Source organism: Solanum stenotomum, chromosome 5 (genome assembly GCF_019186545.1).
Source record: "Solanum stenotomum isolate F172 chromosome 5, ASM1918654v1, whole genome shotgun sequence".
Taxonomy (NCBI): domain Eukaryota; kingdom Viridiplantae; phylum Streptophyta; class Magnoliopsida; order Solanales; family Solanaceae; genus Solanum; species Solanum stenotomum.
Window position 1 is genome coordinate 199,498 of NC_064286.1, and position 23,283 is coordinate 222,780.

Here is a 23,283-nt window from a genome sequence, read left to right on the forward strand (position 1 = left end):
CCCAATTTGCAGTAAAGCCCCTTTTTTTTCGTCACTAGGCTTATTTCACTCTTCTCTCTTCTAGCAAACCCTCCTTCCCCTATCGTCAATTCCCTAAATTGCCCTCATCGGCGCCGTTTCTCGCCTGCTAATCTCGCCGGCGATGAAGTAGAATCTCTCCTCAGTTACTCGAAGGCGAACAGGTTTATTGTTATCTCTATTTCTTGTTTCCTTCTGTTTCTTCGTCTTGTAACCCTATCTTGTATAGCACAAGCTGATAATTTAGGTTTAAGGAGATAAGTATAAAGATTATTTTTGGTCCTTCAAAACGCAGCTACACATTCTGGTATTGCTTAATTAACACTTTACATCGCCTTCATCAGATTTGTTTGGTTTGTCTCTTGTTTATCTCCTTCATCTTTTGGGTTTACAGTCTCTGTCGGTGCTTTCTTACTCTGATTTTGGGTTGATCTCGAGTTGTGTTTCTTCGTTTAATCGAATTTATTTCTTTTCTGTGCAATTTGGCCTCTTCGGATGTATGTGTGTTTGTTTGAACTGAATTTGGGGCTTTTTGGTTCTTTTGGGAATTTGTAATTTTAAGGTTCTTGGGCCTAAAGCCACTGCTTTAGTGCCTTTAGGGTTGAGCTGCCCTAGGTTTTGAGCATTAGAAACTTGCTTATTTCAAGTAGTAATCTTATATGTTTGAACAAATTGAACATTCAAATGGACTTACCTACCTTGAAAAGCAACTCATTCTACATGTATGTTTCTTCCAACTTAAAAAATTGATTTTTTGGTGATTTTGAGCTTTGTAAATTCTGACTATTTTGGTGAATTGTACTCTTTATCAAGGTTATTGAGTTTCTTAAGAATTTTGTAAGGTTGTAACATCCATAAGGAGAGTAAGTTGAGGGTTCCTTGCTTAAAGCATGGATTTGCTTTGTTGTTTGCAGTTTCTTCTTGACTTATACGAATTGTTCCAGTGGATTTTTCTAGCTTGTGTAGAAGGGTCTTTGGTAAGAAAAATCTTTATCTGTTTTGCCTAAACTTCTCAACGATTTCAACTCGTAGTCTTCTAAGAATTGATTGGCGGTGGCATCAATTTTGTTCTTTGCTCAATTCATGTCTTTTACCATATGGAGTTTTAAATGATATTATGATTTTGTATCCCCTAAAATCAGAGTTAGGAAGAAACTACATACTCTGTCTCATGGATAACAGGTTCTGGCTTATTTATATGTTTGTTAAAATCTTGGTGGTTAGAATCATTGATTTGATAGTGTGGACGTTGAATGTTCAGACTTATTAATGCCATTGGAAAGTACCATATGCCAATTGTGTGTCAGAAAAGATGTGTTGCATACCATTGCACGGCTCTCAGCAGAAGCTTTGTGTTGTGATATGTCATTCTGCCATCCTTCTAGAAAGGAAGTTATATTAATGCGTCTTCAAAGAAATAGTTACTATAAGCTTAAAAATTTAAATTGGTTCTTCCATTGGTTTGTTAAATATTTTGACATATGTTAATATAGATTGAAGTTACTTGCTTCTAGTGAATTTGACACTCTTCTCATTTTAGGTTTTGACAGCCTCTATGTGGTTATTTTTCCTGTTCAAATCCTGTGTGTTCCTGTCTCATTTATTTATAGGATGTTGCTCGCTGGTGGTCATCTAAATAACTGCTGTTGTGCATAGAGACCATTTCATAACTCATTGATAGCTTCCGTGGGGATTGAAGAGGTACTGATGGCTGGTCTGATGACCGGTGACCCCTCAACACATCATGAAGCTTATGAGGGTGGCAGTTTTAGGGCTTCTCAAGAAAGACCAGATGAGAATGGTGGTCGTTGGTATCTCTCCAGGAAGGAAATTGAAGAGAACTCCCCATCGCGACTCAATGGTATAGATTTGAAGAAAGAGACTTATCTACGCAAGTCATATTGTACCTTCCTACAAGATTTGGGCATGCGGCTTAAAGTGTAAGTCCTTATTTTTGAGTTGGATACCTTTTTTGTGTTATTTCGTGATTGTTTCTTAGTCTTTTCTCTTAGAAGGTGCAACACTATTTTATGCATGGATAGAATTGCTAACGCATGACTTGGTATGATCTATACTTCTTTTGTTTGTTTGTTGATAAGGATTGACTTGGAGGGAGTTTTGGGTAGGGTGTGAAAGCAGATTAAATAGTTATTAAGTATCTTTTAGCTTATTTTGGGGTTTTGGGAGGGTAGTGTGTACGCAGACCCTACCCTTACCTTGGGAGGTTAAGAGATTGTTTTCGATAGACCCTCGGCTCAGGGAGAAATATAATAAAGCAGTTTGGGAAAAAGAAATAACATAAGTGAAGAAACCATGACATTATACTAAACATAGCACGACAAAGCATTCTGAAAAAGGAATAGTATCTACAACAAAATAATACTAGTCTAAGAACAAGAAAGTTCTGCAAATATATTATTTATATTTATAAAAAATCAATTTATTTAATCACTTTAGAACTAAAAATGGATTGAGACATAAATTAATTTGAATTTGGATCCATTTAAAAATAAAGATCTTGTTGTAATCAGCTCATAAATAGTGTAAACAAATCAAAGGATGTTTTAGTCATTTTAACACAAAATGTTTATCAACGCATTTCTACCAAGCATATCAACAGCTTATTTAGTTTTCAGCACTTCTACCGGAACATGTAACTGCTTATTTATAAAACCGGCTCCAACACTTGAATAATTATTTTTAACACTTTGTGCTTAAAAGCTACTTAAATTCAGCTAAGCCAAACAGGCTCTTGGTATTATCTGCATTGCAGTTCTGCCTAACTATTGCACTGTTAATCTAAGGTTACTCTAGGAGGTACTAAGGTTCATGTAGGCTGTAGCAACATCTGTGAATCTACATTAGATGTCTCTTTAGTATGAGCAGTGCATTCAATCCCTTTTGTGATGCCCTCTCATCCTCTTCTTATCTTTAATATTTGTTGAACATAGTTATTGCTTTTTTTAATAGACCATAGTCGTCAGTCAAACACATAATAGAAAGTGTGCTAGGGCTTTCTTGCAGGGGATTTTAAGGCGTAAATAAAAGAATTAAAATAGATATGTAAAGGAAGAAAAGTAACTTTTAACACAAACAACAATTTTCTGTACAAATGAATTGGAAAAACTACAGTTAAGTGAAATATATTAAGTGAAAATCATGTCTATAAGGGTCAATAATTTTCATTTAAATGCAACAATGCAATATTGTTAAACATGCAAAAAAGTGTACTATGTGAATCTGGGAAGATTCTCATATCCCCTAATTAGATAATTAGGAGATTTTGTAGGAACGTAACTTTTGCCTTTATTTTCTTTCCATATTTGTATTTCTCATATCCTCAATGCATGCTACCTGCACTTCTAGCGAGTTTGATCATTTTTAATCTTGTCTAATCTAGTATGGCCGCACATTCACCGTAGCATCCACATCTCTGCAACACTTATCTTGTGGATATGTTAGATTTTACCATATGTTCTGACAAAATTAGTCATGACTATATTTGTGGCAAGCTAGTAGCATACAATATGTATGCTCCACAGCTTGAGGGAGTGTGTTAAAATGCCCCAAAAACCCAAACTATGTAAAATATGAAAAGATACCCATATCCCCATAATTAGGTAATTAGGAAGTTCTGTAGGAATGTGATTATTGTCTTTATTTTCTTTCCATATTTTGTATGTCTTTCAAATGCTCTTTAATTCCAATAACTTGTGGGAATAGTCAAGCAAACCATTTCCAGAATTCTTCCCTTCTTTTCTTGAATCCCATGATAATTTTAAAAGATGTTAGTAACTATTGTATAAAAAAGATGTTGGCAACTATTCTTGATAGTAAATTTCTATCCCTATTCCAAATCGTTAAGATAATATTCATGAAGTTTCCTATAAGGTTAGTGTATCACTTTGCCAATATTTATTATCTATTATTCTCCTCTTTACGGTAGAGTGACAATAAGTACATGGGCGATGGGGTGCACACCTTAGTCCTTTTGAGTGTCTGCATTAAAACATCAATCAAGTGAAGTGAAGGGCCCAGCCGAGTTAGCTTTTAGTTTAAACACCTCTTGAGTGAGCCTATTACAATAGTTGATGGATACTTTGACCTTGTTACATCACTATATCTACTTGCTTTTACAATCCCAGATATCGACACTGATCTTACTTCCAACTAAACCTAGACTTTCTCCTGTCATCCTCTAAAAAAAGAAAGAAAAGAAAACTACAAGTGTCTGCGTATGATCTAGTTAGTTCTAGGGTATCTAAAAAAATACTTTTTTTTCATAAATTGCGACCAAGGTAATAATATTGCCCTTCCATATTGCTTTTCATGTAACTTTTCTTGAACCAGCTGAATTGTTGAAGAGCATTCCATCCTACCTGTTGAGTTTATTTTCCTTGGGGCCTTGCCATACCTACTTGTTGCACACACAATGTATCGTGACTGCTGTAATCTACAGCAGAATCTTATTTCTCAATTCTTTTCCTGAGAAGAGCAAACAAGCAACAGCCAGCTTGGGTACTAAAGCTAATTTCAAGGAGAGTTTCAAGATGAGATCAAATTTTCCCTTTTGTTTGTTCCTTGTTTTGTCGGAAGTTCTATGATATCTCGATTGAACAGTATTAGAAGTAACAGTCAATCATTCAGCTTCACCTTGTAGGAATACAACATTACCAGTTTAAAAAAAAAACTGTAGAAAAAGTTTCAACTCTTCGAAGGTTTGTATGCCTTGATTTCCCTATTCAGTTCGTAGGTCTAGCTCAGATCATGACTAGAGCTTTATCTTGACGTGAAAATAAAGTTTTCTGTATTCTTCAGAAAGTCTTCTGGGTGTGGTCTTAATTAAATCCTGTTTTTTTTTTGGAAATTATGAAAGAAAGACAAAACATATAGCTATGAAATCGTTCATGTAGGTTAATCTATTAATCTCTTGTTGGAAAGAGAAATAAATAGTCCAAAGAGCACGGGAACTATCTCAAGTGACTATTTAATAGCTATTAACAACTCAATAGTCAGGAACTCTGGATTATGCTGGAAGCCCCTCATACAAGTAGTATAGAAGATGCCCTTAGGCAAAAGAGGTGCTATTGAGAAATTGGCCAGCCTGAGTTGTCGTTTGTGTTTTGTAAAAGAAACACAATGAAAGTGGGTTTATTTCACTGTTAAAACACTCATTCTTGTGTTTCTGCATGACCTAGAGTGAATTCATGTTCCAGGCTTTGCTGCATCATTATTACCTTTTTTTGAAAACCGAGAAATTCCCCCTGGCTTGTATGGATGGTTTGGAGCTCTATGAATAATGGTCTTGCTCCTCTACTCTTCTTCACTTAAATACCAGCCTTTTTCTTATGAATGGGTTCATACCCGTGACGTGCGCTTAAACCCCACCTCAAGTGTTGCACTCTTGCCTCTAGCTAGAGACCCCAGGCAATATTATTTCCATTTTGTAACTGTAGGGGAATGGTGGTACTATTTAGTTTACTATAGTGGGTCCTGAGGTAGATTTCAATGCTAGAAACAATCTACCATTTTGCGTCTTCTTCGATTGTTTGCTCTAAGAGCGGAGTCCTAGGCTGCACACCACACATACCATGATATGTTTTGGAGGTTTAGATGAAACCCCTGGTTTTTTATGCTTATGAGTTTTACTTCTATTTCAAAATGGGACTGTTAAGAAAAGTTGAAGCTGAATTTTCTTCAGCGACTTCAAGTCTCAACCTGTTCCTTTGCTGATATACATTATTTTATTATATTAGTTAAGATATTTGGATTATTATACAGAAGTTTATAGTATTGGCAGTTTTTCTTATAAGAACTCCCATTTTTTACGCTTTCTCAGACTTGTCATAAATGCAGAATCATACCTTATTTCCCTTAAATATGAATTAACCATTATCATACATGGTTCAATTGTCCGGTGCTTGCAGGCCTCAGGTAACAATTGCCACGGCAATTATATTTTGTCATCGATTCTTTCTCCGGCAATCTCATTCAAGGAATGATAGGAGGGTAAGTAGCTTTCTGTTTCAGTTTTACCATCTATTGCATCTATAGTTGCTTGACCTTTTTTTTTTTTTATATATTTGTTAAATGAAAGAGTGACTGCATGACATATATTCTAATATTGCATAGTGAATAATGGTGCTGTACTTCATGTAATATAAGGCAATGCTTCTTCTGCCTGCCTCTACCTCACCTGAAACCATTCATAGCCAACCTCACATCTCCGCACTAGTGCATTCGTGCATCTCCTCTTCACATGCCCGAACAATCTCTACCTCGCCTCCCGTATTGTGCTCTCCTCAAAGGCTACTCTCACCTGTCCCAGATATCTTCATTTTAATCTTATCTCTCCTAGAATGCCCACACATCCATCTCAACATTCTCATTCCACTGGATATGCGATTTTTTAATGAACTAGTTTGTTGAGCTTCAAATCAGCAACCATCAAGCATTCAGCATGAAGTAGTGTTCAACATAGAGGGGCACCGACTTCTGATTCTCAAGATAGATACCTTTCATTTGACTAGATCAAATTTGCAATACCTACTAAAAATATAGTCGGACCCTAGATCACCACACCTATAAGCATTTTTTCATGAGTATTAAGCGCAGGATTCCAATTATGTCGTAGGGAGAAGCAGTTCAAAATGATGAATTACTTTTTCAAATTTGTGAAGTCTGTGAAGAAGAATTTCAGTTAGATGTCTTGGTTCTATATGATACTAAGAGAATTTGATAATCGCACCTTAATTGAAGGATCATAGAATGATAGGCAACAGTTCAAGAAATTTTCGCAGCAATAAGAAACTTGGAAGGCGAAGGGAAGGAAGAGTGGAGGAAGATATATTTCTCATCTTACCTCTATAGCTGGTTGCAGCGTCTTAGTTGGTTGGTCTCTTGTCTATGGTTGTTTCTGATGAAAAATGGAAGTTTGATTCACTGTTAGTGAGAAGATTCTCAAATTTTCCTTGGACTTCATGTTCTATTTTATAATGGTTTTTTTTCTCTAGTGAAATCCCGTAGGTGTATTTTACTGTGCTTGGGTTGGTTAGTTTTTCTATGTGGCTTTCTCAAGCTCCCTTCTCGTGAGGAATCCCTGGATTGTTTACTGCTCCAACTGGTAGTGCCAAGATGTGGCAAGACATTATTTGGAATATTTCCTGAAAGCTAGTTCAGCAGCATATTTTAGCTAGAATTCTTGTCTTGTTCAACCTAAAATAATGGTGTAGTTGCAGTGCCTGGATAATGTGTCTAGTATGCCATTGGACAAGAAAAAAATCGTAGTCCCATCTAATCTTATGTCTAGTATGCCACTGGACAATTTTTCGTTCCTCTGGAAGGAGTTTGCCTGTCTTTATAGTGCATTTTCATGAATATTTGTTGTTTGACTGGTATTTGAAGTAATAATCTTGTACTAGCTGGGGAAGGAAAATTTGTATTACTAGTAAATACTGGACTTCCACTTGTCAGTTAAAAGAAAAGGAAAATAATGGACATCTTCACGGGTAATTGTACTAACTAGCTAAAGTTTGTGGTAGTTAGAACTCACTGATTTTCTGCCCAACTTCCATACCTTTTGCAGACCGTTGCCACAGTATGCATGTTCCTAGCAGGAAAGGTTGAAGAAACCCCTCGTCCCCTGAAAGATGTTATACTTGTTTCTTATGAGATCATTCATAAAAAGGATGCTGCAGCTATTCAGAGGATCAAGCAAAAGGTATTGCTCATTGGCCTGGTGGTTGTGCTCTGTACGTACCTATTAATTCTATGTTCTAATTTTAGGTCCTCTTTTGGATTTTTTTGCCCTAATAATTTACTTCATCATGCTTATATCTGAAAGATTTTGCTTGTATGGTCAGTTGACGGTTGTTCAGTTTGGTGTTAAAATGGTTCCCCTGGTACCTTGAATCATTTCCAGGGTCTTAGTATTACATAGTAAAAGAATTTGAAAATTTTGCAACTTATGCAGGAAGTATATGAACAACAAAAAGAACTAATTTTGTCCGGAGAGAGGGTTGTTCTTGCAACTCTTGCTTTTGATCTTAATGTACATCATCCATATAAACCCCTTGTTGAGGCAATAAAGAAATTCAAGGTTGCTCAAAATGCCCTAGCTCAAGTTGCATGGAACTTTGTGAATGATGGGTAATGTATTTTTCTTCTATTTAATTTTTGTATGGTACCAATTGATGGTCACACTTATCTCTAGTTGACGTGGGAGAGCCGCGTGCAGGCTTCGGACATCCTTATGCTTGCAATTTAAGCCCCATCACATTGCAGCAGGGGCCATTTTCCTTGCAGCCAAGTTTCTCAAAGTAAAGCTCCCATCTGATGGCGAGAAGGTTTGGTGGCAGGAGTTTGATGTTACCCCACGCCAACTGGAGGGTTGGTGTCTTGCCTTGGATATGTATACTTTATGAAATTTGTGGTATTGGATAAACCCAGTCTGGTTTACTTTCAAGGATTGCCACATCAGTACATGGAAATGTTCTGAAATGAGCCTTTTGATTATTTTTTTCTAATTGAGGACTAAATTTTGATTGGGCGGGAGGGAGTGTTGAGTACAGTCAGTCATGCAATAGATCTTCTCTATCTTACTTGTATTATTTACCCTTGCAGAGGTGAGCAATCAAATGCTAGAATTGTATGAGCAAAATAGAGTACCACCTCAGGCTAGTGAAGCAGAAGGAAGTGCTGGTGGAAATCAAAGGCCTTCTGGAAAATCTTCAGCCGCACAAGAAGAGCATGGTGCAAATAACAGCAACTCCCTGGGTGGAGGTGCTAATACAAATGCAGGAAGCTCCAATCCTGCATCCTCTAGGGAAACTCCTGATCAACCGTATGCTGATAATCACAGTGGCCTTACAAGGACAGCTCAAAATAGCAATAATGACTATGGAAGTGCTGAACATAACTTTTCAGACGGTATTGGGGATGGTGAGATGAATGATAGACAGACCCATGAAAGAGAGCAGGTGTCTTATCAGGGTAGTACAGCAGAGGTACAAAGTAGATCAAGGTATGGTTCTGAGAGCAACACTGAAGATGATCAGGAAGGGAACACTAGGAAAACTGAACCAAGGCATAAAGGGGAATCAAAGGAAAAGTACCATGGTAGAGCCCTGGAGAACATGGATGGTGCAGTTGGCCAGTCACCACAAGAAGTTAGAAAGATAGATAAAGACAAGGTCAAAGCAGCTGTCGAGAACAAGGTCAAGGCAGCATTGGAGAAACGCAGGAAGTCTCAAGGGGATGTAACCAAGAAAACTGATGTTATGGATGACGATGATCTCATTGAGAGAGAATTGGAGGATGGAATAGAACTGTCAGCTGGGAACGAGAAAAACAAGCGGGAAAGAAAGGAAAGCTGGTCTAAGCCTTCAAACAGGCCAGAGCATGAGAACACATATCACACAAAGCTTCAAGATGAGGCTGGGGATGGACATCACCAAGGGTCAAAGTGGAAGTCTTCACGCGGAGAAGAGCTTGACTACGTTGAAGAAGGGGAACTGGAACCATATGATGATGCTGACAAGGGTTATCGGTCACCAAAGTCAAACAGTAGGAAGAGAAAGGCAAGTAGCCCCTCAGACAAACCGATGGAGGGAAAGCGACATGAGTATTTTCCAGATGATAGAAACAGGCCTGGGAGGCTTGATTATTCTGAGAGGGACCACAAAAGGCACATGCAGGAAAATCATGCTTGAGATGTCTTTTATGCTTGCAGCAGCAGGCTAGTTAGTTCTGTTGAACAATGCTGGACATTCCGATCTGAGGAGTGAGTTTATTTAAGGCTGGCACAGCTATATCCTAAAAATTTTGCCACAACTTCAATTGGTAAACGAGCAACTATTTATAGAACGAAACTGTATAACTATTCTCCGGATGATTTTGAACTGCTACCATATTCAGCTCTCATCATATTTCTGTTTTTGATTACTCAAATATGTTTGTGCAATTTGTAAGAACGGATTCTTTGTAACTGTCCAAGTTGTTAGTGGCCTCCGAAATGTTGTCCATTTTTTTCTTGTACATTTAATGGGTGAGTTGTCCCTTTTGCCAGTTGCCACTACTGACTTTGCTGTGTGCCTGAATTATATTTCTGCCTACTTGGTGAATCATTTAGGTCCTTGATTTTTCCCATTTCTGTTTATTGAAAACTGAATTATGATCATTGAATATGTATACATGATATATTCAGTTTAGGTATAGTAATTCTTTAGATCATTTATGGAATATTCAGTCTAGGCATAGTAATTCTTGAGATCATCTCAAGAGTTATTATGCTCTCTTATGGAGATCATAAATCACTCTAAAATGTATTTATACAAGTCTGGATGCTCTTGTTTAAACAATGACCCTGAAACACTTAAATAAGCTACGCTAGTCATGTCAAACATGGTGAGTATTGGTCACCAAATCATTTCTGATGAAACTAGTAAATTTCAGGGAAATTGAAGCCGTCAACAAAAGCTTAGAATATACTAATAATACACACAAAAAGTCATCAATTTCATGAACCTGAAACGACATAATAAATGATGTTACTCATGTCAAACATGGTGATTGGTGAGTAGTGGTCATCCAAACTGGCTCCCGATAAACCCACCAAATTCTATGCGAATCGGAGTCGTCAACCAAATTCAGAAAACATGTACTAATATACACAAAAAGCAATCAGATTCATGAGTTCAAGTTTCATGACCCTGAAACACCAAAATAAATGAGGCAAGTCTTGTGAATGTAATTGGGGTTTGATAATTACTGTGAAAAGATTGAAAGAGGATGAGGCCATTGGAATTACCTTAGAGCAATTAAGCTTGTATAATAGAAAGGATGAAGTGATATACACTTATATATTCTCTAGAAACCTGGTTCTGAAAAAAACTGAACCAGAAACAATAACATTACTTCATCAACCACGAAAATTTCATCAGTTTCATAATTGCAATTAGTATCTAGTTTGATTTCACCCTACTAAGAATAACCTTAGCCTTGGCAAGGTTAAGAAAAAGGAATAGGATATCTAAATCAGAGAGAGTATCATCTATGTCTAGACATTATGGACTTGACATCATCCAATATCCGAACATAATCAAAAAACAGAGAAGACTCTTTGCCTTCAAGCCCATCCCTGCTCACCCTGTTACTGCCTGCAAGGTTGTTACATGGGCTTCCACCAATCACTAAATCAAATCCCCCAAGCGATTCTATTAATTTCTTCAAGCGATCTCTACTCAGCAGCTGCACATCGTCAAAATGTATGAGATTCCCCCTCTGATTTGTTTGCTCCCACCAGCTTCTCACAATATTCCTGTTCACTTCAGACTTTTCAACTGAAACAACATTATTGAGTGGAACACCGAGACGGTAGAGAGCAACTTCAGCACCACCAATGCCAGAGAAGAGTGATAAGACATTGATTCCATTTGGAAACAAGTCTCTCAACACTGATAAGTGGTACGCCACTGTGTCAACCTAATACAAATATTGATACAAGCATCATGTTTAAAATTACTCCAACCAAAAAAAGAGATTGCATCAATCAATAAAAGTTGTTTCACTATATTCTGCAAACCCAAGATTATGGGGAAAAGGTTAAGGGAGAAGAAAATAAGACTTGAATATATGCAGTGAACATCAAAGAAAGAAGGTTTAGACTAACCTGGAAAGAGTTACCAAGTGACTTGTATCTGTCCGTCCTACTTATACCTCCTCCCCTTGTGTGATTCTTTGGGAACCCCAATAGCATTTCAACTTCATCAGGTTCCAAAGGGGCAACTTTGTTTCTTCCTACCCAGACCAAATTCCACTTCTTGCAATGATAAAGTACATACTTCTGTATTTCCATAGGTGGCTCACCATCATACTTCTCGACAGCTTTCCTGATCTTATCTGTCAACCTTGCACTCCCAATGGCTGTTTGTAAGCAGTTCAACTTTGATCTAGTATCCCAAGATGGCCACCATCTCTTCGAAAGGGGAAGTGCCTCATGAATGGTTCGTGGGGGAAGTGGAAACAAAGGAAATCTGTTTTCAATCGGCAGATTATGAAGATACCCTCTTTTTCTTGCAGTTGCGGAAAAGTACTTCGAGTCAACAAACTCGGGCTCAATCTCATACAAATGCCTCTTAATGGTGTCCCACACACCCTTTGGAGCCAGGGCGACATTTTCATAATAGAAATAAGGCGGGCCAATGGTTTTCTCGGGAAGAATTCTTTGAACCATTCTTGGAACTGATTCAGTAGGAATTCCAAAGCCAATCATCGGTTTGGGCAATCGAATTGGCTCTTCACCAGAAATCTCCCTTTGCTTTTTCCGTTTGCACAATTCATTGTACATCTTCCTCTTTTTGTATCCACCACAATCATTCAATATATCCTTCAGGTTTGGCTGTCACAATGGGAAGGAGGCATCAATTCTATGAATAATGGTATTGCTAATTTGCAATATAAATGCAAAAAAAATTGAATAAATTGTTAGCTCACTTGATTCCATTTCAAAATACTGTGAGGGGAAAGTTTACCTTCACATCTTCTAGCAGATAGGGATCTTCCGCTCTTGACATTTGAGCAGCACAAATAAAATCTACCAATTCAGGGAGTGATGCTTTTGGACCTAGAAAGTTGTGAAGAGGATATTAATTACCTGGAAATGAAATTTAAAAAAATAGGAGTTGCAATTATAAAAAGATGTTCAGAAATGCTGCAGCGTCAATAAGCAGATTTTGTTTGAAGTACAACAACATTGGCAAAAAGTTAACCAAGACTTCAAACTGGTAGCATCAACCAGAACTTGCATGAACAAGATTTCTTCGGTCAGTGATAAAACCTTGGCATGATTAATATATATCAAAAGCCAAACTAAGGGAGTGTTCGGATTAGCTTTTTGTAAGTAGCTTATAAGTTAAATGCTAAAAGCTAAAAGTTATAAGTTGGTCCTACCCAACTTTTGACATTTAGCTTTTTTTGGTACTTTTTTAGCCTTAAAAGTAAGTGCTTAAAAGCACTTGTAGTCTTTCCCAAACACATCCAAAAATAAAAGAGCTTAAAAGTCAAAAAGCTACTAAAAATAAGTTAATCCAAACACCCTCTAAATGTCAAATCAACTAAAAGATTTAGATAACATTAGTAATGTAGAGGACAAATAATATACTTACCACATCTATCCATTGCTATGGAGGTCTCTTCCGCTGGATATCCCATATTTGCCAGGAATAATAACATCTTTTCTTTTTCAGACAAAGAACTTCCCTCGTCATTCAAGTAGCACTGCTTAACAGTATTCTACCACACATTTTAAAAGGAAAATGTCAGAAAAGCCTTACATAGTTGTGCCCAGAAAACTAATAACAGGATTCAGGACCAGCAATATCTTAAATGCTAAAAAGAAGTATTAGTTGATGCATAAATATATGGAGAAAAATATCCTTTAATCCCCAAAAAATAGTGAGCAGCTAAGAATAATTTTGAATCACTTGTCCAACTTTCAGCATTACCTTTACAGGTGACTATCTCTTCATTTGTAGAGATTATATCCAAACAAACCACTTTTTTGTCCCCACAAATCTCAAATCAAAAAAGGAAAAAGAAGGAAATATCCCGTGTGTCCCCCAACAGGAACAGCATGACGACTGTCAAATATAACTATTGAAAATCACAGATACCCTTAATTTTGTTGGTACTTCTCCACAAATTTGTAAAACTAAACCACCTCATATTAGTCATAAAATCTAGTATGAGAAGAATCCATGGATGTTCAAAAATACCATATCACCACATCGAATAACATAAATAATGTGTTGCAGAGCTTAAAAGAAGTGCTTGATCAGAAAAATGAATAAATGTATTTTTTGAACAAAGAGAAACCAGATTCACTAACTTCTATGTCACAGTTAGACATTGAAAAGGAATGGAGAATAGTGTATGGCTGATAATAACATACTATATAGTTGTCTGAGTCAGAAGACCAACTATCTTCATCATAAACATTATCCAAAACGTTCTCGTTGTATTCAGAAGCGCTGTCATCAGAACTAATGGAGGGTTCCAGCGGAGGGCTAACACTGGGCTGTTCTTCAGGAGAGTCATCAAGGGCCTGCAAAAACAAAGATTATTCTCTTCTTTTTTTGGAGATAGAGGGGTTTGCTAGTATTAGAGGACCATTACTTGAGAAAAAAATGAAAGGACAGAAGAAAATCGTCATTACTATGGAGAGAGATAAAACTTATGCATATTCTCAACACAATTCAAGCTTGCTATCAAAACTGTGCAGACCAGATAAAGAACAATTGGCATCAATGATCGCACAGTCAACACCTAGGAATCCAGCATTCACATCTCACAATCTCTTACTGGGTCCTAATATGTGTCATCATCTCCATTTAAAACCTTGATTGATCTAGATTTTACTCTGAACAAGTAAACATGCGTCGCTAGACCATCTTAGGCAAGTGGTGGCACATATAGGCACCAATTACAAGAGTAATTGGTTGCCAAAGGAAGGGTGGATTGAACAAGAATTTCTTCATTCTCTCAAACATCCTGTTACTAAGTCTAAAATGAGCAGTTTGCAAAACAATGAGGCAAACATTACGCACCTTAAAAGTCAAAAGAGAATCCAGCACCAAATCTGAATTTTCTCCTGCATCTCAAGTCAAACAACATAAATACCATAGTTGAAAAATCAAAATTTTAGTTGTATAAAGACTTGGAAAATTCAAATACCGTTTTGCTCTATTGCTTTTGCAATAGATTCTTCAGGAAATCCCATCACTACAAACTGCTGAATGAACTTGGACCGGAAGGGTACTGATGACGAGCTCACCTTCAGGTAAGAGAAGACCAAAACAGACCAAGTTGAGATGCAATGTTATGAACTATCTTCTTCTTTTCTTTTTGGTTCCAAAATGATGTCCTTGACAAGAAATATCATTAAGTATTAATATAGAATTGAAGCATTACCTCCCCATCGCAACAAACAACATGCTTCCCAGTAGTTCTTAAATCCGTGCATGAGGGAAATACTGTGTCCTGTATTTCTTGTATTTCAAGTTCATCTTCAGTATCCCAGTCAATGTCATCATTATCTTCTCCAGAAAGATTTTTGTCCTGCACAGTATAGAAACAAGACATACAAACAAAGTATAGATGCTTTTCCTCCATTTATGAAAACTATGATTAAAGAGACCATATACTTTCTTTTCTGATATATATAAGACCAACTGCACACTATTAGAGGATCGAGAAACAAGATAAATTTACCATTTCTCAAGGTAAGCCTGAAAAAGAACTCCAAATTGTTCAGCAAGAAGAATAAATCAGCACCCTACATAACACAAGAAGGGAAACGTGAAATACTGCCATTAAAGCTCCACATAGGACGGAGCAATCATCAAAGCAAAAGTTGGCCCATCAAATCTCACACCGAAAACTCAAAAACAAAAGTTTTAATAAATGGCACTTCTTCAGGTTTCTTCCATGTGCAAAGAGATTTAAGGCAGGGTGACCCGCTTTCGCCTTTCCTTTTTATTTTGGTGATGGAGGTAGAAAAATGTTGAATAAGGCTATTTCCTACAGATGGATAACAGTTTTACAGTGGGCAACTCACAATTGACACCTACTCAAATCTCACATGTACAATTTTCATGTGCAAGGATGAGAAACAACAATTAAGGTACCTGAGGGTGATTCTACTGGTTTTTAAGATGGTATCAGGACTAGGTATTAACTTGATAAAGAGCTGCATCTATGCAGTGAATGTACAGAATCTACAGGAGTTAGTCGAAAATCTGACGTGTTAAGTTAGTACTCCTACGACCAAAAAATTGGGAATGCCCCTAGTTAGTAGTTGCACGTTGCAAATGATTTGGTAGGGGGTAATTGAAAAGGTGCAGGAAGAGAAATAGGTGATCAAGAAGTTGTATCAAACTAGAAGAAACTTTTTCGTGGAAAGATAAAAAGATCCAACTAATCAAGTGGGAAACAGTTATGCTTAATAAACAATGAGGTGGAATACAACAACAACAACATATCGGTGTAATCCCACAAGTGGGGTCTAGTGAGGATGGAGTAAGAAGCTCCATAATCAGAGTTCAATTATGAAATGGTTATGGAGACACTTAACCAAAGAAAGAGGCTTTGGAAAAAGTAGATTCAAATAAAGTATAGGTTTTTTCTTGTTGTGTTTTAACATATATCATTTTCTGAAAGTCCATAACGTATTAGCTGCAAAAACAACTGAAGAAATGCTGCACTAGGTGCCTTTCCCTTCTCCCTTCTTTGCAGAAAGGTACTTTTGTCATTTTTCCCAAACCAATACTGGAAATATGCAATTCATACAATACAAGGCCAAATCAAATGGAAGACAAAACATTCAACAAGAATTTTAGTGCATTTTTTCTCTCTGGAGTCAACTTCTGCAACTGGAGATTAGCTAGGTCATGTTTTTCGCCTATCAATTTTGAAATAAAAACTTCAATTGCACCCAATAAACTCCATGCAAATAAAAATGAGTTCTTTGCGATTTTCATAACTCATTACAAGTAAGAAAACACCAAAAAAATTCAAAACCATAAAACATACCTGAATTTTTTCGGTGATCAATGCAACAATCAATTTTGATCTATATCAGATATCCTACATTACCCGAAATCCCAGAAACAACGAAAAGTTAAGAATTTGGGGCAAAATTCCACCATTTTAGCTAATTCAAAAAACCAAAAATTAAGTTTTTTCTCTGTTTACAAAGTGAAAAAAGAAAGTAGAAGATACACGTACCAGAGATTTTAGAGAAAATTGATGAAGAAGAGATTTATGAGAGATTCTTGTGTGGTTTTAAAGCATAAGATAGATTCCCATATTTGGAGTTTTACGCTTCAACACTGGACGAGAAGCCCTCTCTGTTTTTTGCTTTTACAGAGAAAACTTTTTCACTATTTAATAACTGTACAGTTTTGGTCCCTCAATTATTGATATATTTGATTCCAATCCTTTTCATAAAATATCTTGATGGAATATACCGACCGTCCTTAAATTTGTTTGAAAATTTCATTTTAGATCCTTGAATTAAGATTTATTGACATTAATCATCTAACTATGTGGTAAAATATTTGAAAAAAAATTATGTGCGTATTCACAAGCGCATAGTAACACCACTTGAAATATGCTATATTCTTTAGTTGTACCTATCAATCTCAATTCTAACAAGTTTGAATGTGTTGTCTATGAAATTACATTGAGTATCTTGTTATTGATGGTTCAATTTATCACGTAATGGATATTTGAGACTATAAATAAAAAGTTTTTTAAAATTTGAATTAAGAATAACTAACTAATAAAAACATTTAAACATGTATTTGAATGTTTAATTGAATCAAATCATAAATTTGAGATTCAAATAAAATACAATGAAAGTTAAGGGGTTATCAGTGTATCAAATCATATTTAATGTTTAATTAATTTAATCTAAGTTGAAGGAATAATCAATGTATTCCGTCAAAGATATTTAATGTTTAATTAATTATATCTTTAGCTTTTTTTATGTAAAAAGTATGTCATACATATATGATTAAATAATAAAATAATTAAATAAATCTATAACAAATTTAAAATATATATTCTCATTAATCAGAAGGCTGCATATAATTAATCATCATATATTAGAAGAACCAAGATTAATTAATTCATTTACTGGTCAAACACTGTCGCAATTCCCGAGAGAGACTGTCTAGTCAGTGTATAATTAATTAATTGAAAAGGTTCTAATGAGTAAATTTGGGAAGATTTTTGGAGTTTATTGGTTACTCTATGTTTCATGTGATTAAATTGAATTTAATAAGTGGAAAAGCTAACTACAGAATTAAGGGTGGTATATAATTTAAAAGATAAATAAGTAATTTTTTACTTTGATGAAAAATGAAGAATTAAATAATTATTTCATAATTAGGAGGTGTTTATACTCAATAAAGTGATTGAGAAATGTGTATCGACATGCGTAATATGTGTAGATGCATATAATGCGTTACAAAAGACACATGTCACACATGCATGAATGATATTTGCATGACCAACAAGTATCTCACATGCATGAATAAGGTTTGCATGTGTGACACTTGTTATGTCAATCGTCATCCTTTCGTAAATAGTTCATTATGATGTCATTGTTATACATCAAGAAAACATATCTCACATGTTTTGATCTCATCAAATAACGTAAAAAGAAAGAACACAGTACAAATGATAAATAACAAATAGTTTTATCGACTGATTGTGTGTCGATCCTTCTGGGTTTTTTTGCGCCCTCCATTCAAACATTTTCTTACTTTCTATTACTATCTTGTAAAAAAAATACTAAAATTTGAAACTGAATTCTTTTTCTTTATTAAATTTTAGAATTGATAATTCAAGCAATTATATATATAAAAAAAATGAATAGTAAAGTATGACTTTAAGTTCTCTGTACTCTCTTCGTTCATTTTTACTTGATAATTATTTTTAAAATAAATTTTTATTTTTACTTGTCACTTTTGACGTATATCAAGAAAAGACAATAAATTTTTTTCATGTTTTAACCTCAGTATTAAATACTTATTTTTCAAATAATTTTCCAAGACATCATTTAATAAGGGATATTTTTTATAGAATACATATATTAGTCATTATTTTCTTAATGGGTGTGCACCTAAAAGTGTGATAAGTAAAAATGAACGGAGAAATAATTGTTAATGGAAAAAAAATGTATACAAGAGGATCATTTATATGTGAGATAATTACAAAATGGTAAAAGGATATACGTACGAGAATTATCGGACGCAAAAGGTGATGTATATATATTTCTTCCTTTTTTTATTGTATGTGGTACACATTTTAACAATAGAGCATTTATATTTATGTCGAAAAATTCTACTTTGAATAATAAATGATTCCATATCAAAAGTGACTTTATTTTCATGGATGGTTCAGTCACACTTTAGAGGATAAATAACTCAGTGATTTCATTTTCGCAAATGATTCCTCACACTTTGAAGGATAAATAACGTCATATGAAGAGTGACTTTTTTTCACATATGATTTCATCACACTAGGGAGGATAAATAACTTGAGTGCCTTCATTACCAAGAACTGAGGAGGATAAATAACATGGGTGTATGTAGAGGGGGTTTTATGGGTTCACGTGAATCCATGCTCCCCTCTCTAGTTCATGTATAATAGTGTTATAGTTTTTGAAAAAAATACTTAAATAGAGGTGTGAATCCACATTCAAAGTATCGATGATGGTTGAGTGTACCTTTCTAAGTGAAGATAAAAATTTAAATCTTATATCTATCTTATTTTTTTGAGTAACACCTCTCCAAGTAATTATCGATATCACTTTTGGCGTTTCAACTTCCGTCACACTTTGGAGGATAATATAAATAACTAGCTGACTTCATTTCCATGAATGGTTTCGTTCTACTTTGAAAGACAAATAACTCGATATGAAGAGTGACTTCATTCCCACGAGTAGGAGTGGTTCCGTTCCACTTTAGAAGACAAAAATGGAGTGGCTGCATCAATGCAGTGACAGTTGCAAGAGATATGCCTCAAGGTCTTTGTCTTATGCATTCTAATAACTTGCAAATGTCTGTTAGACATTTTGTCAAACACCTTTCATCTTATGACCTTTGGTGTCCAGGTCAGTTTTGTGCACCTCCACTAAATACCTGCCAAGTTGTTCAGTTTGTACATTCTATTGATGGTTCTTGAGTTAAAATTTATTTTTGATTTATTATATAGTTTAATGTTCTTTTGGCTGTTGAATTTTTGTCAAAATATAGGGATGCTCAGATTGTGGCATATTATAATAATAATAATAATAATAATCTATAATTCACTACTAGCACTGTTTTGATTTGTTCTTTAGTAACACCACATGGTGGATAACTACTCTTTTTATATACCATGTCCTACTATAAGTGGAGTAGTTGTTGTGTGGGATTATGAAACTCTTGTCCGTATTCTCATTTGTCATTTCAAATAAGAGATACTAGTCTTAATTGTATATTTTCTAAGCTAAGAGATCAGTAACAAGGACAAGGCGAAAAAAGGGAGATTGAGATATGGATTATGCAGCTGTTACCTCTCTTATGACTACTCTAGGATCATTATTAATGCAAACCAATTACACTCAAAATCCACAGATTAAATCCCTTTGTGAAAAAGTTTGTTCGTTGCAAGCACTTTGGATGACATGAATGATGTTGACTCGGTAAAGCACTGTGAAACCAAAATCATTGTTGCAGCACGTGATGCTGAAGATAGAATTGAATCAATCGCGGGAGAAGGTTCTTGCTGACAAATTTTATGAGGAATATGTGAAAAGATTGTTTGAAAGCTTGCTACAAACATCTAAGTCAATTAATTCACAGAGCAAAGGGTTGGAGAGATGCTTGAAGAAGGGATCTCGTGGAAGCTAGCTACAAGCATTTAAGTCAATTGATTCACAGAGCAAAGGGTTGGAGAGATGCTTGCAGAAGGGATCTCATGGAAGCTTGCTACAAGCATCATCTAAGTCCATTCATTCGGAGATCAAAGAGTTGAAGGAATACATGAATAAAGGTTTGCAACAAGCATTTAAGTCCATTGATTCGAAAAGAAAAGAGTTGATGAGGCTCATGAAGAAGGGTGTGCAGGCAACAAGAAGTTCCAATTTGCCTGAATATTCTCCACCACAGCTTGATAATAATGTGGTTGGACGTAAAATTGAACTGGATATTATGATGAGTCAACTTACACAAACCTCATCCAATGAAGCACAAGTTGTGGCAATTGTAGGGATTGGGAAGACAACTTTTGCCAGAAGAGTTTATAACGATCCAATAATTGAAGCTCATTTTGAAATTCGGGCATGGGTTACTATGTCAAGAGAATGTTGTATTAGAAAAATGTTCCTAGAGCTTTTTCATTGTATTGATGAATCACTTGCAGCAGAATTTAAAAAGGATTGTAAAATGACCTAGCAGCAGAATTCAAAAAGAAATTGCAAAAACGCAGATATTTAATTATCATTGATGATATATAGAGCACCAATGCTTGGGATGATATAAGTCAGTGGTTTCCTGATTACAAAGGAAGTGAGGTGCGGAAACGTGGCAAGTTATGCTGCTCAAGGTAATTCTCCTTATCAAATGACTCATTTAAGTTCAACTGAAAGTTGGGAACTATTTCAAGATAAGATTCTTGTGAAAGAACAACTCTCTCCGGAATTTATCGAAATTGGGAAAAATATTGCTAATAGTTTTCAGGGCCTGCCTTTAACAATTGCAGTAGTTACTGGACTTCTATCCAAATGCAACTCTGCACTAGATAGATGGAAGCAAGTTGAACAAAATGTAAAATCAACATTGTTTGAAGATTCACATCATCAATGTAAAAAGATTCTTGCTTCAAGTTACCAGAATCTACCCCGGCACCTAAAAGCTTGCTTTCTATATTTTGGGGTATTTCCTGAATACACTGAGGTTCATGTGAAAAGATTAATTGAGCTATGGATTTCTAAAGGAAGCTGCTGATACAAGTTTGGAAAGCGTAGCTGAAGGATGTTTACATGAACTTATCGACAAAAAAATGGTTTTCAGAAGCAGACATAATTTTTGCAGAGAAGTGAAAACATGTAAGATCCATGATCTCTTACATGAGTTGTGCTTGAGAGAAGCTCAAAGTGAAAACTTCATGTTTGTATCACCACATTCCAGACAGGTCTGTCCAAAGGAATGCTATCGGACGATTGTCCAATCAATTTGTGATTTTGATGGGACAATCTCTTATCCCTTTGATCCAAAGAAAATTCGGACTTTCATCTATTCTGGTGAAATGTTGGTCAAAGATTTGAACATAGATAGGTTATTTGGCTTCAGAATTCTCAGTTTGATGAGAGTAATGTCCTTAGGTAACTTAAGTTATCATCTTGGTAATTATCCAATTAGACCATCCTATTTTGTGCATTTAAGATATCTATCCTTAGAAATTAGAAATAGGCCTGCATTTCCCCATATTCCCAAACTTCATAATCTGCAGAGTTTGATTGTTCATATGGGCTCTTCTCGCTATGACTATTCGTTTATATCTTTGGATATTTCAATGTTGCCACAATTAAGGAGCCTTCACTTTGTGAAAAAAAGAGGTCCTTCATTTCCCCTGATTATGCTATCCGTTCAAATGAAACATACAGTTCTGGAGCATCTACATACTGTAACTGGAGTTCCTTCTAAATTGTGTACAAATGAAATCTTTGCAAATATGCCTAACTTGAAGAAGCTGGGGATTCAGTATGATGAAGAACATGGAATCAAAAGTCCATCGTCTGATCTTTCCTGTTTGCTTGTAGCTCAGGGCCTTGAGGCAGTTAAAATTAAATTTGATGATGTCCATGAGTCTTGTTCAGAAAGATTGTTGCGTCGGTTACCCCCTTGCCATTTTCTTAGAAAAATATTTTTCCACCAACCCTCAAGAAGTTGACATTAGTCAGACCACATTTTCCATGGGAAGCTACGGACATTGTTGGTACAATATTGCCTTACCTTGAGGCACTCAAACTGAAAAACTATGCATGTGCTGGTGATGAGTGGAAACCTGTTGCTGGAGGGTTCTCTCTCTTAAAGTTCTTGTCACTTGAATGCATAAGATTCACCAAGTGGATAGCTACCGATGAAAACTTCCCTGTCCTTGAGCGCCTATGTATATCCTAGTGCTGGGAGCTAAAAAAGATCCCAGAACACTTTGCATATATTTCAACACTGCAAGTGATTGAGTTAGATGAATGTTCTCTTCACCTTGTGAAATCAGCACAACAGATTCCGCAAGTGCAAGAAGAGTGCCATATTTTATCTATTCAAGCTTTTATTGTCTTATCTTCAATTATGCATGTTATGATTTTTGGCTGATCTCAAAAGGTGTGTTCCATTATTTCAAATTCTAAATTTGGCTCTCTTTATTAGCCATAGCCATGGACGCTGACGATCAGATAGTGATGAGGAGCTCAATGAGGATCAAGCTTCAGAACTTATGGAGTTGGAACATTAAACTTGTATCAAAGATTTGAAAGGTTAAACTTGAATCCGCTCATTATTAGATAGCAGCCAATAAAGGATTAGTCATAGATTTTATAGTTTGTTATATATATTTCTTGTGCTCTTATGCTTGTCCTTAATTTTGCAGAATGCTGAATCTCCCTGCAGCTTTTGAAACAGCACAATGCAATCTTATGCACCATTCTAATGGTAA

At 35.7% G+C, this 23,283-nt stretch overlaps 3 protein-coding genes across 6 annotated transcripts; 2 read left to right on the forward strand and 1 right to left on the reverse strand.

Moving 5' to 3' along the window:
- The first annotated feature begins 10 nt into the window (after positions 1 to 10).
- LOC125864321 (cyclin-T1-4-like) lies at positions 11 to 10,048 on the forward strand. 4 transcript variants are annotated; one of them, XM_049544247.1, is made up of 7 exons: positions 11 to 182; positions 1,629 to 1,958; positions 5,946 to 6,027; positions 7,604 to 7,738; positions 7,991 to 8,166; positions 8,255 to 8,406; positions 8,641 to 10,048. In XM_049544247.1, the coding sequence occupies exons 2-7, from the start codon at positions 1,726 to 1,728 to the stop codon at positions 9,726 to 9,728; spliced, it is 1,866 nt and encodes a 621-aa protein (XP_049400204.1). In that variant the 5' UTR covers positions 11 to 182; positions 1,629 to 1,725; the 3' UTR covers positions 9,729 to 10,048. The 4 variants fall into 4 exon arrangements, with proteins under 4 accessions (XP_049400204.1, XP_049400205.1, XP_049400206.1 ...); XM_049544248.1 differs by having other exon boundaries at positions 1,675 to 1,958; XM_049544249.1 differs by lacking the exon at positions 11 to 182 and adding an exon at positions 303 to 325.
- Positions 10,049 to 10,903: 855 nt separating this feature from the next.
- LOC125865631 (DNA (cytosine-5)-methyltransferase DRM2-like) lies at positions 10,904 to 16,939 on the reverse strand. Its single transcript, XM_049545838.1, has 11 exons — positions 16,801 to 16,939; positions 16,606 to 16,659; positions 15,286 to 15,349; positions 14,986 to 15,132; positions 14,749 to 14,848; positions 14,622 to 14,665; positions 13,967 to 14,119; positions 13,182 to 13,308; positions 12,549 to 12,640; positions 11,687 to 12,415; positions 10,904 to 11,499 (listed from the first exon to the last, which is right to left on the reverse strand). The coding sequence occupies exons 3-11, from the start codon at positions 15,286 to 15,288 to the stop codon at positions 11,065 to 11,067; spliced, it is 1,830 nt and encodes a 609-aa protein (XP_049401795.1). The 5' UTR covers positions 15,289 to 15,349; positions 16,606 to 16,659; positions 16,801 to 16,939; the 3' UTR covers positions 10,904 to 11,064.
- Positions 16,940 to 21,627: 4,688 nt separating this feature from the next.
- LOC125865340 (putative late blight resistance protein homolog R1A-10) lies at positions 21,628 to 23,101 on the forward strand. Its single transcript, XM_049545541.1, has 3 exons — positions 21,628 to 22,401; positions 22,485 to 22,737; positions 22,998 to 23,101. The coding sequence occupies exons 1-3, from the start codon at positions 21,628 to 21,630 to the stop codon at positions 23,099 to 23,101; spliced, it is 1,131 nt and encodes a 376-aa protein (XP_049401498.1).
- The last annotated feature ends 182 nt before the right edge of the window (positions 23,102 to 23,283 follow it).

Coding starts and splice junctions, on each gene's coding strand:
- LOC125865340 (XM_049545541.1), top strand. CDS start 21,628: ATGGTTTTCAGAAGCAGACATAATTTTTGCAGAGAAGTGAAAACATGT. Junction 22,402..22,484: donor TTGTAGCTCAGGGCCTTGAG/GCAGTTAAAATT, acceptor CCATTTTCTTAG/AAAAATATTTTTCCACCAAC. Junction 22,738..22,997: donor CCCTGTCCTTGAGCGCCTAT/GTATATCCTAGT, acceptor TCTCTTTATTAG/CCATAGCCATGGACGCTGAC.
- LOC125865631 (XM_049545838.1), bottom strand. Junction 12,416..12,548: donor ATCTGCTAGAAGATGTGAAG/GTAAACTTTCCC, acceptor CCATTGTGACAG/CCAAACCTGAAGGATATATT. Junction 11,500..11,686: donor CACTTGGTAACTCTTTCCAG/GTTAGTCTAAAC, acceptor TATTTGTATTAG/GTTGACACAGTGGCGTACCA.
- LOC125864321 (XM_049544247.1), top strand. CDS start 1,726: ATGGCTGGTCTGATGACCGGTGACCCCTCAACACATCATGAAGCTTAT. Junction 7,739..7,990: donor TTCAGAGGATCAAGCAAAAG/GTATTGCTCATT, acceptor CAACTTATGCAG/GAAGTATATGAACAACAAAA. Junction 8,407..8,640: donor TACCCCACGCCAACTGGAGG/GTTGGTGTCTTG, acceptor TTACCCTTGCAG/AGGTGAGCAATCAAATGCTA.